The 16,521-nt window shown below is 44.2% G+C and overlaps 1 protein-coding gene across 1 annotated transcript in view; it reads left to right on the top strand.

Annotated features, from left to right (window-relative positions):
• GRIN2B (glutamate ionotropic receptor NMDA type subunit 2B) overlaps positions 1 to 16,521 on the top strand; it is a 347,257-nt gene that overhangs the window by 276,918 nt on the left and 53,818 nt on the right. Inside the window, exons 4-7 of the mRNA XM_055566149.1 lie at positions 7,175 to 7,377; positions 8,101 to 8,272; positions 9,170 to 9,323; positions 14,369 to 14,494. Of these exons, the coding sequence (XP_055422124.1) occupies positions 7,175 to 7,377; positions 8,101 to 8,272; positions 9,170 to 9,323; positions 14,369 to 14,494 (655 nt within the window). The remainder of the gene's footprint in view (positions 1 to 7,174; positions 7,378 to 8,100; positions 8,273 to 9,169; positions 9,324 to 14,368; positions 14,495 to 16,521) is intronic.

Below are 16,521 nucleotides of genomic sequence, written 5' to 3'. Positions count from 1 at the left end.
ATATAGAGAATGGATGGTTATACATTAGAAATTCACTTGGTTACCAGGAATGAAGGGAAGAAAATATTGAGCAAAATGAAGTGTTATCAGATACTTAACCTTTGAAAATCCTCAGAGCTAAGATGCATAGCTTTGTTGTTGTTCAGTCACTAAGTCATGTCTGACTCTCTGTGACCCCATGGAGTGCAGCATGCCAGGCTCTTCTGTCCTTCACTATCTCCCCAAGTTTGTTCAAATTCATGTCCATTGAGTCGGTGATGCCATCCAACCATCCCATCCTCTGCCACTCCATTCTCCTTTTGCCCTCAGTCTTTCCCAGCATCAAGGTCTTTTCTAATGAGTTGGCATAGCTTTAGGGGGGGAGAAACAGGAGTGCCCTGCTCTCCTCAGATTTCTGTCCTATTAGGAGTCTCAGGCCTGTCCCAGGGCAACCCCCACCCACGCTCAGGGACAGCTGCCTGATGGATGTCACTTTGGGATGGGATGGAGGTGCAGATTTCCCATTGCCTGGCAGAGACTATGCCAGTCCCTTCCACTTGCCCAGAGAAATGCCTTGTAGTTTGAAATTTTGCATTCCAACAGTCAGAGGAAGACTTCAAATAAGCAGTGAGCATTTAGTGTTAGATCCAAATGTCATCTCCAGCCAGAAACAAAAATGCTCTGATTTGGGAAAAATAACCTCTGATACTTAAAGAGGCACTAATAAGTGCTTTTGTTCCAGAATCTTGAGAGATGACTTTGCCTGTAGATGAGAGAGGGTGTCTGGGAAGAGCGATGCCCTCTGCTCTCTGAGCAGGGACTGCAGCAGCCTGCACAGCAGCCCTGCCTGGGCCCTTCTCCTTCTTCACGAGGACAAATTCCCCCAGTGGACAGACCCAGGGACTTCCAGAAAGAATATGTTCCCCGTGTCCCAGGGGGCCGACGGCTGCCACCTTCACTGCCGCTGGTGGAGGAACTCTAAAGCAGAAGGAAGACTTTGACATCTCAAATCAGCACAGATTGGTTCTAGAATTTTCCTGAGGGAAGGCTTATGGCATAACATGCTATAGTTTTGTGAGGCAGACTTTCTTCTGAGGAGACTCCCCGGCCGAACAGGTGTTCAGCTTGTACTGTGAGAACTGATCAGAAACCCTCGAAATGACTTCGTGTTTCCCTGAGAAAACTAATCAGAGTTTTTTTTCTCTTGAGTAAGATGATTTCAGGTCTCCAGAGAGCTTCTGAAATGTTAGTGTGGCAGGGAACTGCATTTTTTATAGACAGATGTTGTTGTTAAATGTGTTTGTGGAGATGATGTTTGTTTAGTGCCGCCCTCTGAGGAATTCAGGGCACTTTACAGACATTTTCTTCATTATTTCTTAAGGATTTTTCTTTCTCTTGAACATATTTTACTCCTTGACTATAAATTTTTCATTCAGCTTTTCTCACTGGATTTTCTCTGAAATATTTCCTGTTTACTTCATTTCCTCCTACTCTCTGCATTTCCAAGATGATATACTCATGCTGGTTCAGACATCCTAAAAAGACTTCAAGATTTTTCCTTTCAGAATCTCAGGCTTCTCTTTCTGCATTTACTTTCACAGACTTTCCCATTTATAAAGTTTTCACCATACTTTCCTCCCCTTGAAAGAATTGCTTAAAACATACCTTATTCTTACACATAAATAGTCCCTATGTTAACTTTATTTGTTTACTTGTTTCTAACAGTCTTGCTTCACAAAGAAGTTGAGATAGCCATTAGGTTGGCCAAGAAGTTCATTTGGGATTTTCTGTAACATTTTTAAACCAACAATTTGTGGTAACTAAACACATTCTAGGGATCTCTTCAAGAAAATCAGAGATACCAAAGGAACATTTCATGCAAAGATGGGTTTGATAAAGGACAGAAATTGTATGGACCTAACAGAAGCAGAAGATATTAAGAAGAGATGGCAAGAATACACAGAAGAACTGTACAAAAAAGATCTTCATGACCCAGATAATCACGATGGTGTGATCACTGACCTAGAGCCAGACATCCTGGAATGTGAAGTCAAGTGGGCCTTAGAAAGCATCACTACGAACAAAGCTAGTGGAGGTGATGGAATTCCAGTCGAACTATTCCAAATCCTGAAAGATGATGCTGTGAAAGTGCTGCACTCAATATGCCAGCAAATTTGGAAAACTCATCAGTGGTCACAGGACTGGAAAAGGTCAGTTTTTATTCCAATCCCAAAGAAAGGCAATGCCAAAGTGTTCAACCTACCACACAGTTGCACTCATCTCACACGCTAGCAAAGTAATGCTCAAAATTCTCCAAGTGAGGCTTTACAGTACATGAACCATGAACTTACAGATGTTCAAGCTGGATTAGAAAAGGCAGAGGAACTAGAGATCAAATTGCCAACATCCGTTGGACCATAGAAAAAGCAAGAGAGTTCCAGAAAAACATCTACTTCTGCTTTATTGACTACATCAAAGCCTTTGACTGTGTGGGTCACAACAGACTGTGGGAAATTTTTCAAGTGATGGGAATACCAGACCGCCTTATCTGCCTCCTGAGATATATGTATGCAGGTCAAGAATCAACAGTTAGAACCAGACTTGGAACAACAGACTGGTTCCAAATTAGGAAAGGAGTACATCAAGCTGATTATTGTCCCTCTGCTTATTTAACTTATATGCGGAGTACATCATAAGAACTGCTGGGCTGGATGAAGCACAGGCTGGAATCAAGATTGCTGGGAGAAATAGCAATAACCTCAGATACACAGATGACACCACCCTTATGGAAGAAAATGAAGAAGAACTAAAGAGCCCCTTGATGAAAGTGAAAGAGGAGAGTGAAAAAGTTGGGTTAAAACTCAACATTCAAAAAACGAAGATCATGGCATCCGGTCCCATCACTTCATGGCAAATAGATGGGGATATAATGGAAATACTGAGAGACTTTATTTTGGGGGGCTCCAAAATCACTGCAGATGGTGATTGCAGCCATGAAATTAAAAGACGCTTGCTCATTGGAAGAAAACCCATGACCAACCTAGACAGCATATTAAAAAGCAGAGACTACTTTGCTGACAAAGGTCCATTTAGTCAAAGCTATGATTTTTCCAGTAGTCAGGTATGGATGTTAGAGTTGGACTTTAAAGAAAGCTGAGCACTGAAGAATTGAGGCTTTTGAACTGTGGTGTTGGAGAAGACTCTTTAGAGTCCCTTGGACTGCAAGAAGATCAAATGAGTCAATCCTCAAGGAAATCAGTCCTGAATATTCATCAGAAGGACTGATCCTGAAGCTGAAACTCCAATGCGTTGGCCACCTGATGCAAAGAACTGACTCATTGAAAAAAACCCTGATGCTGGGAGAGATTGAAGACAGGAGGAGAAGGAGACGACAGTGGATGAGATGGTTGGATGGCATCACCAACTCGATGGACATGAGTTTGAACAAGTTCTGGGAGTTGGTAATGAACAGGGAAGTCTGGCGTGCTGTAGTCCATGGAGTCTCAGAGATTTGGACATGACTGAGCGACTGAACTGACTGAGTGTCTTTCCCAGATGATGCTAATGGTAAAGAACCCGCCTGCTAATGCAGAAGACATAAGAGATGCAGGTTTGATCCCTGGGTTAGTAAGATCCCCTGGAAGAGTGCATGGCAACCCACTACAGTGTTCTTGCTTGGAGAATCCTGTGGACAGGGGAGCATGGCGGGCTACAATTCATAGGGTCGCAAAGAGTCAGACATGACTGAAGGAAATTAGCACAGTGTCTTTCCCCAGGAGACTGTCCTTGAAGGACAAAGGACCATGTCTTACTCCTTCATTTTCCGAGAAGCAGTCCAGGGTGGTGGGTGGGAGCCCAGGCTCTGGAGTCAGGCTGGTCAGCTTCAGAGCCAACGCTGTGCTCACTTAACCTTGATACTATGAGCAAGTCATCAGAACCCTCTGATCTTGTTTGTGAAATGAGACCTTAAATTGCAGCCTCCATCTCACAAGCTCACTGTGATGATTCATGAGATTCCTGGATGTGTTTGGTACCCAGCACATACTAAGCCCTCAGTAAACATTGCCTGATGTTGTTTTCTCGAGCACATAACTCAGTGCCTGGCACGGAACTGATGTACAGTTGATGTCAGTTGCATTGCATTGAAGTGAAGCACAGATGTGATCCAGCAAGCTTGAAAGGAAGTTGGGGAAAAGAGCGCTAGAGGAGACCATGTGAGCACGTGATTGCTGGAGAAATGAGAATGAGATAGTAAATAAAAACCGATGGGTCATAGGACTGCAGGATCAGAACCTAGCTCTCCAGCTGTGATATGATGAACACAGAGCAGGGTAGGATCACCTACTCCCTCCCCTCGCCCTGTGTGCTGAACGCTCTAAAGTCTGGAACTATCCCATTTTTCATGGCAATAGCTTGTGTAGACTGCTGTTCCTTGAAATAGCTCCTTTTCAGTACTGTACAATTGCTTTAAAAAATCTGAATGCTAGACATTAGTATAAATACTGTTGAATTTTGTTCCATTTCATTCAATCCATTATTCCAGCGAATTTGTGTTGCTTCCTACCTTAATTCTGCATTGCAGTCTATCTTCTATCTGTTCTAGTTTGTGTTATCTGCAACTTGGTGAGCATGACTTTTATTTTGTTTTCTGAAACGCTATACAGGCCACTTCTAAAAACAGAGTCTCCAGACATGTTGCTAGAGACCTCTTTCTGTGTTAGCATTGATTCATTAAACGATCTTGTATTTGTTTTTCTCTTTGGGTATAGATTTTAAACTCCTTTCAAATCTATCAAGTATATAAGGATCTGTATTATATTCCCTCTTGTTCACAAGTTTCATGAAAAAACTTGTCAGCATGCTATGTCTGCAGCATTTTTGTTTCACCGATACAGCGAAGCTGTCAGAAAAGAAAATGCAGCCAACTTGTTGAAACCTGTTCCTGATTAACCTATCTGAATTTCCTAAACTGACTTCCTTTTCTGATTTTAACAAAAGAGATGTATGTTTCAAAATAGTGAAGTTAACAGTATCCAGATAGATTAGACTCAATGCCCAAACCTCGACCATCTAGGTGATAAGCCTGGATACAATCCTGAGAGTTATGGAAGGCTGTTGAAATTTTTGAACAGGAATTATATGATGATATGATGTTTTAAGAAGATCCATCTGGCAGCAGTGTCCATGGTGGATGCTAGCAACATGTTATGTGAGGTTTGCTGTTGCTCCCAGTGATCCCAAAATAGGCTTCCAGGCCACTGGGCTACCAATAAAGATGGAAGAGAATATACATTTGAGTTTAAAGAAGAAAATTCAGTGAGACTATTGGGGTAACACAGCATCAGTGAAAAAATAAAAATAGATACTTTGGGGCTTCCCAATCTTTTTCACATAATGGAACATACAGAAAGTGTCAATTTGGCCACTGGGGTAACTAGGGCTGCTTGGATAGGGCCATGACCCAATGTCATCGGCCCCCCAGGGCTGGGGCCTCCCTTCTTCAAGCCCCACCTCCCCCACATCACACACAAAAGCCATTATTAAGATCTCCACATGGACATTTTTGTTTTAGAAATAAGTAGTCTTAGCAATATGAAGCTATTTGGACATTTTCATTTTAGAAATGAGTAGTCTTAGCAATATGGAGAAAAACAAGCTTTCACCAAAGTCGGGACCAGCAGTATGGAAGAGACTAGATGTGTAAAGGGAAGCCATGTTTGCTTCAGGGCCTAATTCTGAACAGATGTGAAACATGGCTGACACTCTTGGAAGAAAATTAGCATCAAGGTTAATGCCAAACAAGAGAGGCCAGGCCACCAAGCCACTGCCCATGCTAGAGCGACACAGGAGAACAGAGGTGGTGGCTATACAGCCTAACTTGGGCATGAAAGTAGGTAATACCCACCAGACATTCTGGGGGGAGGTATAGACCACAGCTGGGGAGGCACTAGGTAGAAACTGAGGTGTAGACAAATGCAGAAACGAAGAAGTGACTTTGAGGTTTGTATTAATGTGGAAGTCTAAGCCCGTTTGCTTGGAAGTGTATGCAGTCCTGCCCATTTATTGCTCCTTGTTGGTTTTCGAGGTTCGTAAATTAAGTCGTTCTGTAGTTTTGGAGCCTCACCTGTGCTACTAATTTGCTTTGCTGCATGGAGCAAATTATAGACTGAGAAAATGCAGGAACTTGCCATCTATAATTCCTGGCACTAATTGAAGATGTTTGGTTATAGAAAATTAAAAGGTGTTTCCTTTTTCTTCAGTAAACTCAATGATAGAGTGAGAGCAAGAATCTTACCAACAAGGCGTGCAGATTCTATTATAAAAACAGGCATGAACGGCTCTTTTAAAAAGGAATGGAACCCACACATTTCTCCCAGTGCCTGGCAGCAGGGCCACCACGTGCCTGATGCCAGGGGCACCCACCTTTACACTGCAGTGTGTGACATGGGGGCACACGCCACATGTGACAGTTCAGAGAGAGACCTCTCTGATTCCCCCTGGGGCACCACCCAGGCCAGCAGGTGCGTATCTGCATTGACCTGTGACATTCATCACCCCCATGACCACACTCCCTTCCCCAGGCAAGCTGTGCTCTAGTCTTTCATGCTGACTCACCATTTTATTCCAATTCAGATCCACCCAGTTGTCCACATGGCTTCCCCCAGACCTGTGGCACAGGCCAAAACACATCCTTCTGGATTATTTGCTCGTCGCTCTGTTGACCTTTCCAGAACTACACTCTGCTCTCATCGTCCCACTCCTCACTACAGTTAAGGAGAAAACACCGCCAGGTGCTCCAGGCAGGTAGCTCTGGCCTCCTCCCAGCACTGGAACAGGCGTCAGTTTTTGCACTTGTCACTGGCCACCGTAAACATTTGATTACACTGTGACTCCTTCACTCCATGTGAGCTTGATGAAGGGCAGGGCTTCTTTGAGCCCTGGGGCTTAGCAGCGTGTCTGGGGCACATAGTAGGCCCTCTTTTCACGTTTGGTACATGGGTGAGTAAATGAATATCCTGCTTAGATCCAGACACAGTATTCTCATCCTGAGCACACAGTCTAAGGAGGATCCGTGTCTCTACTATGGACAAAGCCAGCATCTTTGGCCTCTTTTTAACAGCTGACTGGGTGATGCCAGGAGAGGCCACCCTGTCTCTGCCAGTGGTTTCTGAGTCTTTCCTTTACCCCTGTGCAGGTAGGGAAGTGGAAAGACAAGTCCCTGCAGATGAAGTACTACGTGTGGCCCCGAATGTGTCCTGAGACGGAAGAGCAGGAGGATGACCACCTGAGCATCGTAACATTGGAGGAAGCCCCATTCGTCATTGTGGAGAGCGTGGACCCTCTGAGTGGAACCTGCATGAGGAACACGGTCCCCTGCCAAAAGCGCATCATCTCCGAGTATGTCACCTTCCCCAGGGCTCTGGGGAGGGAGTGGGGCCCGGGACAGTCAGATTGGCCCCAGCCATTGGCACCAGGCTGGGATCCAAGGCACAGAATTGATTGGGTGCCATGTCTGAATCCTGTTACTGTTGAGTGATGGGGTTTCTGGCAGCCCTGTGGTCTGGCATCTGGTTCTATCCAGATCATGACCCAGAAGAACTGTCGCTAAACCTGTTATCATTTCTGAGGCTTTGCCTGGGTCTCCATGAGATTCAAGTTCATGGAGATTTAAATTTACATTGGCTTTGAAAGATGTTTTTTCCGGTCAGCATGTCTTGACATTGTGAGATTTAGAAACATTTTGGGAAATAGATAAAACTAATCTTATATTGTTAGAAGTCAGGATAATGGTTTGTTTTTGGCGAGGGTGGAAAGGGTCTAGAAGGGAGATCAAGAGGCCTCTAAGGTGCTGGGATATCTGTACTTTCCTGATGCATTTTGTACTTCAAAGGAGCATTGAAAATTATAAGAAAACATGGTTCAGTGTGATGAGATAATGAGATTATTTTAGTTCTGTGTTCTGATTTATGTCCTCAACTCAGGCCTGATATAAATTGTGCTGAGCTGTGAATGGGTGCCTGCTTTGTGGTTGGAGTTTTAATGGCAAAGGGTAATATTTTGCCTCTTGTATAAAAGCCTGGTTTTTGTTTTTTTTGTTTGTTTGTTTCTTTGCCCGGTTAGAAATAAAACAGATGAGGAGCCAGGTTACATCAAAAAGTGCTGCAAGGGGTTCTGTATTGATATCCTTAAGAAAATTTCTAAATCTGTGAAGTTCACCTATGATCTTTACCTGGTTACCAACGGCAAGCATGGGAAGAAAATCAATGGAACCTGGAATGGTATGATTGGAGAGGTGAGTGTCAGGAGTTAAGGGCCGTTTCCATGTTTCATTTATTTCCTTTAATATAAAAAATGCTTATTTCACAATCAGCATTTTTCATTGGAGTAAAACTGCTTTTACAATACTGTGTTCATTTTGCTGTATAACATCATGAATCAGTTATGTGTAAACCTATATCCCCTCTCTCTTCTGCCTCCCTCTCACCCTCCATCCCACCCCTCTAGGTGATCACAGAGCTCTAAGCTGAGCTCCCTACACTATGCAGCAGCTTCCTGCTGTTGTTTAGCCACTCGGTCGGGTACAACTCTTTTGCTACCCTATGGACTGTAGCCTGCCAGGCTTCTCTGTCCATGGAATTTCCCAGGCAAGAATACTGGAATGGGTTGCCATTTCCTTCTCCAGGGTATCTTCCCGACCCAGGGATCTAACTCCTGTCTCTTGCATTAGCAGGCAAATTCTTTAGCACTGAGCCACCAGGGAACCTCCCTGCAACCCCCCGACCCAGCTATCTAGAAAACACAAAATAGTATAGTTGACTCTGGAACAACATAGGTTTAAACTGTATGGCTCTATTTATGCATGGATTTTTCTCAATAAATACCTCATCGGCCCTCCTTACCTGTGGGTTTTGCATCTTGGGATTCAACCAACCACAGATCCTGTCCTTTGTTTACTAGCGGCAGTTGGTGGAATCTGAAGATAAGGAGGGCTGACTGTGGGACTTAAAGATCCTCAGGTGTTGGTATCCACAGCAGGTATTGGTACCTGGGGACACTGAGGGATGACTAAATGAAATGCACTGTTCCCACTATACAAATGGAAGCACTCTAGGGCCCAGAATATTTTCCCCATGTTGACCCATCACCTCCCTGGGCACTTTTAACTGGAGCCTTGCACCTTTTTCCTCAGGTGGTCATGAAAAGGGCCTACATGGCAGTGGGGTCGCTGACCATCAACGAGGAGCGATCTGAGGTGGTTGATTTCTCCGTGCCCTTCATAGAGACTGGCATCAGCGTCATGGTGTCACGCAGCAATGGGACTGTCTCACCTTCTGCCTTCTTAGGTGAGTGATGGGCTTGCAGGTGTGAAGAATATGGATGCAGGGACAAGTAGAGGAAAGGAAGAACAGGTACAGGCCAGGCTCTCTCAGTCAGGAGCTGGTTTGCCAGGAGCTTCCCTCAGCCAGGGATTTCCTTGTGGGGACCTCAGAACTGATCTTTCTCCAACATAGAAATTGAAGAACACCCTCAAAAATAGGAAGGCATCATTCCCTATTCAAAAAAAAAAAAAAAAATGCAGGACCAGTAGCAAGGGATCCTACTTGAGTCCCACTCCTGCCACTTCCTGTCATTTAAGCTAGAACAAGATTGCTCCATGCTGGGGCCCAGTTTCTTCATCCATTATTGCTGTTGTTCAGTTGCTACGTTGCGTTCTACTCTTCCTGACCCCATGGGCTGCAGCAGGCCAGGCCAGTCTCACCTGTCCTTCACTATCTCCCGGAGTTTGCCTAAATTCATGTCCATTGAGTCAGTGATGCTATCTAATCATCTTATCCCCTGCCACCTCCTTCTCCTTTTGCCTTCAATCTTTCCCAGCATCAGGGTCTTTTCCAGTGAGTCAGCTCTTAGCATCAGGTAGCCAAAACATTGGAGCTTCAGCTTTAGCATCAGTCCTTTCAGTGAATATTCGGGGATGATTTCCTTTAGGATTGACTGGTTTGATCTCCTTGCTGTCCAAGGGATTCTCAAGAGTCTTCTCAGGCAATGCAATTCGAAAGCATCAGTTCTTTGGCACTCAGCCTTCATTCGTAGAAGAAGGCATTTTTGATTAGCTGATCTCTGAAGCTGCTTCCTGCTTTAATAACTTCTAATTCTGGATATCATTCAAATACCTATTTATTTCAGATTATCTTCAAGAATGGAGCTCAGTGCTACCAAAAAAAAATTAATATGCCTTCATATTAATTTTCAGAGGCTTTGCCAAATCAAGCTATTCTGACCCTAACCTATCCCCCACCCTTGCCCATAGGAACCTGTACCTCACTCTCCAGCATCACTTATGTGTCAAAAGCCTTCCATATGATATAAGACCGGGTGAGGTGAGGCCAAGATTTCAATTAGATGAGGTCTTTTGTGAGCTCATACTCCATATTTTTTGGAAGGGACTGTGAGAGCAAGGGATTGGAAAATAAAATGTCACCTTGAAACCAGACCACTGGCTAGGAGATAGGAAGCTGGTTTGGTCCTGAACAAGCTGCAGGTCCTTGGGCCAGCCACCATCTCTCTAAAGGGCACTAATACTTTTTTGTGAGGATATTGGAATAAACAATGACTAACACTTCTTTCAGCTCCAATCTGGGGGGAATTATTGAAGGAACATACTCCAAGGCAGAGTTACAGATTCCAGAGAATTTTTTCTATAATTACTCAGATTTCTCAACTAACCTCTTACAGTAAAGCGACTCTCGCCCTGCCAATTTTATGTGAAATGTTATTGGATAGCACACACCATGTATATTAATCCTCAGAGCAGTTTTACGTATTTTATTTGCTTTTTCTCCTTTACAAGGGTAATTGAAACATTAAAAGATACAAATAAGCCATATTGTAATTCTCACCTTGTCAGCCCAGCACTAACCTTAACTTCTGAACTAGAAGACCCAGAGATACTTCAGTGTAGCTCTAGGATGACATAGAAATGCCAGGGGGGGTGTGTGTGTGTGTGGAGGAGGAACAGCCAGTTAATTACAGGAGTAAGAGAAGTCAATACTTATTGAACACTTATTATGTGAAGGCCCAGGCATCGCTCTACAAACTTCGATTATATTATTTCATTGGCACTATTAACATACCCAGTTTATGGCTTAGGAAACTGAATCTCATTTATGTAACTTTCCAGCAGTCTTCCAGCTAGTAAGGAGCAGATCTAGGATTAAAGTTTAGACGTGGCTGCCCTTACAGCCTGTGTTCTAGTACATGTGGGGCCATTTCAGAGCTCGACTCCTAAATCAGGAGCCAGTCCAGTGGGCTGAGACTAAGATGTGATTTTAAGTGGAAAAGCACAGACTTTTGCCCTCAGAAACCCTCAATGTTTATAACCTGGCCCTGCCACCTTCTGAGTATGAACTTACAAAGGGCTGGGACCATTGAGTCTTAGTTTACTGCTCTGTAAAATACATATAATAATCCATAATGAAAAGGGTCGTTATTAAAGGACCATAGAAACTATGTGATGAGGTACTTTCTAAGTTGTGTAGACCAGTACAGATATTTTTTGTGTTTTATGTACTGAAAGTTGTCCTGGGCCTAATGAGGGGAAAGAAAGCCTAGAGACATGCTTTTACTCAGTTATTCCCTAATCTTGGGCAAGTGAGATTGGAGTAGGATTGCAGTCGGTCAGAACCAAGAAGGAGAGGGTTTCTACTCCACTTTTTTATTGTTCAGTCACTCAGTTGTGTCCGACTCTGCGACCCCACGGACTGCAGCATGCCAGGCTCTTCTGTCCTTCACTATCTCTCAGAGTTTGCTCACATTCATGTCCATTGAGTCGGTGATGCCATCCAACAATCTCATCCTCTGTTGTCCCCTTCTCCTCCTACCTTCAATCTTTCCCAGCATCAGGATCTTTTCTAATGAGTCAGCTCTTAGCATCAGATGGCCAAAATATTGGAGCTTCAGCTTCAGCATCAGTCCTTCCAATGAATCAGTTCAGTTGAGTCGATCAGTCATGTCCGACTCTTTGCGACCCCATGAATCACAGCACAGCAGGCTCCCTGTCCATCACCAACTCCCGGAGTTCACTAAGATTCACATCCATCGAGTCGGTGATGCCATCCAGCCATCTCATCCTCTGTCGTCCCCTTCTCCTCCTGCCCCCAATCCCTCCCAGCATCAGAGTCTTTTCCAATGAGTCAACTCTTCGCATGAGGTGGCCAAAGTACTGGAGTTTCAGCTTTAGCATCATTCCTTCCAAAGAAATCCCAGGGCTGATCTTCAGAATGGACTGGTTGGATCTCCTTGCAGTCCAATGGACTCTCAGGAGTCTTCTCCAATACCACAGTTCAAAAGCATCAATTCTTCGGTGCTCAGCCTTCTTCACAGTCCAACTCTCACATCCATACATGACCACTGGAAAAGCCATAGCCTTAACTAGACAGACCTTTGTTGGCAAAGTAATGTCTCTACTTTTGAATATGCTATCTAGGTTGGTCATAACTTTCCTTCCAAGGAGTAAGCGTCTTTTAATTTCATGGCTGCAGTCACCATCTGCAGTGATTTTGGAGCCCAAAAAAACAAAAAGTCTGACACTATTTCCACAGTTTCCCCATCTATTTCCCATGAAGTGATGGGACCAGATGCCATGATCTTCGTTTTCTGAATGTTGAGCCTTAAGCCAACTTTTTCACTCTCCTCTTTCACTTTCATCAAGAGGCTTTTTATTCCAATGAATAGTCAGGGTTTATTTCCTTTAGGCTTGACTGGTTTGACTCTACTGTCTAGAGGCTTTGAAATGTACCTTCCACCCTCACATCCCTGGCTACCACTGAAAGGTTTTGCATTTCACAGTTGGAGTGTGCCTTATCAAGTTTCTTTTTAAATTAATTAAGTGACCAGGCTGTTATAATTCCCTTCGGAGTTCAAAAGTAAGGTAGATTTCAAAGTTAAGGAAATATTTTTGAATTTCCAGTCCGTTTCCCCCCTTTTCAGTTTCATCTTTATTAATGATTTGGAAGATGGAGAAAACAGCATGTTAATTCACTTAGCTCGGAGTTTACAATGTGATGTGACAGCTATAAAAGGCCAGAACTATTTTGAGGCACAATTGAGGAAGCATTGTATTGTGGGACTGAAGAGTGATTGTCCCTTTTCACAGGCCTCCAGAGATAGAGCTACTGGAATTCAGTGTTCAATTACTGGACACCTCTGAGCCAGAGAGATTTAGATCAGCTGGAAAAGAGTCTCCAAAAATGATTAAAGAAATTAAAGAAAGCCGTGTAGAACATTCCTGCTATCTTGCCTGGTCTTGTCCCATCAACCCTGTCACCTGGAAATAAGAACTAGATTGTGCTTGTATTGTTAATTATCATGTTCCTCTGTTATTTGCTATATTCCCAGTGTTGTTGATACTGATATTTAATTTAGATGGATTTTTTTTTAACATTGGCATAGTCTTATACACTAATGATATCTAATAAAATATACCATATCCAAGCAGGTTGAAAAAGTCAGTCTTTGCAGGAAAGTTAAAGAGAAGTGAGGCAAGGAGGCAAGGGAGTCATTCATTGTACTTAAGTATTACTGAACCAATTCAAGCTCCCAAGAGTGATTGAGTTTGTTGAGAATGAACTTGGCTGCAAGGCTTGAAAATGTTACTGTAAGCTTTCCTAGGTCCCACTGTGGGGTGTGGCATATAGATGAGGGTGTAAACCAAGAGTGGGTCCCACAGGACTCACTTACTCCATGTCTAGTGTAGGGTTGGCCAAAAAGTTCATTTGAGTTTTTCTGTAAGATGTTATGGAAAAATCAGAACGAACCTTTTGGCCACATGAGCGCATGCTCAGTCACTTCAGTCATGTCCGACTCTTTGCGACCCTACGGACTATAGCCCACCAGGCTCCTCTGTGCATGGGATTCTCCAGGCAAGAATACTGGAGTGGGTTTCCATGCCTTCCTCCAGGGGATCTTACCCACCCAGCGATCAAACCCGCGACTCCTGCAGCTCCTTCGCTGTAAACGAATTCTTTACCACTAAGCCACTGGGGAAGCCCAACTTTTTGGCCACCTCAATACTTATTTTAGTTCCACTTTTTACCAAAAACCCAGATATCGGTCTAATCGTGGCAGAAACTATCTCTACAGTCTCAAAAAGGACAGGCAAGAGGCTGTCCTTCTCACATATTTGAAAGAAAATCAATTTCCACGTGCCTATCAGCGGAATGGAAATAGTCAGACACAGCCTCTTACTCCTCCCTAACCCAGGCCCTGGCTCTCTGAAAGGAGCACACACCTGTGGTTTGTGTTTCCCAAAGAGATGCATCGCACGGAGTGAAGGAACACATGACTAAATCAGGACTGTTTTAACCCCGAGTACTGATGTTCTCTTCCCCAGAGCCATTCAGTGCTGACGTGTGGGTCATGATGTTTGTGATGCTCCTCATCGTCTCGGCCGTGGCCGTCTTTGTCTTCGAGTACTTTAGCCCCGTGGGTTACAACAGGTGCCTCGCTGACGGCAGAGGTAAGGTGGCTGTAACCGCTGCATGTCTGCCTTTTCCTGGTTCTCAGTCTGTGCCCCTGCTGTCTGCCTGCTCCCTGACCCTCAGTCTTCTAGGTCGTCCTCTTGGTGACTTGTTAGAAAGACCCCAATTAAGATGCTAGTTTGAATCTGTGTGTCCCCTCCCCGGCTCAAGCCTGACCCCAAGCCCGGTTCCACCCCTGGGCAAGAGAGAGCAGAGCTGGCAGGAGATACGTGTAACGTAACCGTGTTAGAGGAAACTGTTGTGATAACCTAAGACTGTGATAAGCAGTCTGTCTGATCAGATGGGCTAACAAGGCAGATGAGATGCATGTATCGAGGATAAGAAAAAAAAGTAGACTGAATCATGGAAAAGCAAGGGCTGGAACTAGTTTCAGAATTTTCTGAATTCAGAGAATAAAACATCTAGAATAATAAAAAAAAAAAAGAAAGAAAGAAAAGAAAAAATAGGTCACCCCAGAGTACATGCCAGGGTAGTTGTGACTGAAAGAATTCTCCACAGCCAAAGGATCACCTCTGGTCTCTACAGCGTGTGTCCGCAGCTCACATCACTCTGTCAAGAGGTATAGATTTGGGTATTAAATAAAATGGCCAGGAGATAACAGTTCTCACCCACAGCTACTCTTGGGGGTGGTGCATCCATCTTCCTGGCTATGAAGGTCCACCCATGTGTTTGAGGCATTTGTGAGACTTCACACAAATTTTACTGGGATTTCCAAAGGGGGCCATGGGATTCTTCTAAATATCTCTTCTAAAACTTCCTGAGAACCCCAGGATTAGGAAATATCATGCCTTCTCTGAGTCTTTTCCCATCCACAGTGTGAACTTTATCCTGGAATTATGCCTCAAAGAGGAGAGATTCTCAATACATTAAGAATTAACTATAGGGCACTTAAAAGACAAAGATGTAAAGACCTCATGTTCCAATATTCTGAATAGTCAATATTCAAGTCCAGAGCGGGACTTGAACCACTACATGTTTCAAAATAGCAGTTCTCTACCTTGGTTGCGTGTTAGAATAACCACTCCACCCCACGCCAGTTTATTAAGAATCTCTGGGGGTGGGGTGCCAGGCAGCGATATTTTGTCAAAGCTCCCCTTGTGCTTCTGCTGAATTCACAGTCCAGGCTATGAGCCACTCCTGCACTGAGGGATTTCCAGGTGCACACCTACCTTCTCACCTGGGGTGTGCATTCTGGGCTGGAAATTTGAACATCTCCACCATACAGAATATTCAAGTGCTTCCCGCTTGTGCCAGAAGGTCACCCAAAAGCCGTGACTACTCTCCATCCCAATTAGTAAAAGTGAGACGTTGGAGAAGCACAAGAGTACCTACGTATATTGGCGATGTTAAGAACTAAAGCCAGCATGTACCCTCCCCGACCCGCAAAGACAATCAAAGCGGCAAATATTCAGACACCAAATTCAGAGCAAGAACCTTACAATGACTCACTTTACCAAAGGATGCTTGTCTTCGCCAAGGAATTCAACATGGGGCCACTTTAAATACCAAGTCCCCTTGGGGCATCTTACAGTGTACGAAACTTTGATTTAGACACAACTCTTTCAATGTGCATCTGCTCCATGAAATAAGGTCCACACACAGAGATGTGTGTGCACAGTTAGATCTTAGGCCTGACATGTGTAGTCACTGATGATTTAGGTGGCAGAGCAGATGCTCAAAGGATCACAGAAAGCGTCGTAAGACCTGTGCTAATGTGCTGTAAAACTGTGTGCACAGATGTTCGTTTCTGAAGCAGAGGGAGCAGGCAAGGTTTCACCATCGCCAAGCAGAGAAAGCAGAGAGGTCACAATAAATTTATGGGCAGAAGCCCTGCATGATCTACATAAAGTTTGGGTGGAGGACAAGGACAGCCTACGTTTCCGCCTTTAGATTCATGTGGACAAGCCAGGGATCTGCGGCTCACTCTCTGGGCCTCCTGGTGTTCTCTTACACAAAAGCCAGGCGCTGCTGGAGGCAACCAGGTGGGAGGTGTTGGCATGGGAGT

Source organism: Bubalus kerabau, chromosome 1, assembly GCF_029407905.1.
Source record: "Bubalus kerabau isolate K-KA32 ecotype Philippines breed swamp buffalo chromosome 1, PCC_UOA_SB_1v2, whole genome shotgun sequence".
In the NCBI taxonomy this organism is placed as follows: Eukaryota; Metazoa; Chordata; class Mammalia; order Artiodactyla; family Bovidae; genus Bubalus; species Bubalus kerabau.
The sequence above is the reverse complement of the archived record's forward strand: the minus strand, read 5'-3'. Positions and strand labels throughout refer to the sequence as shown.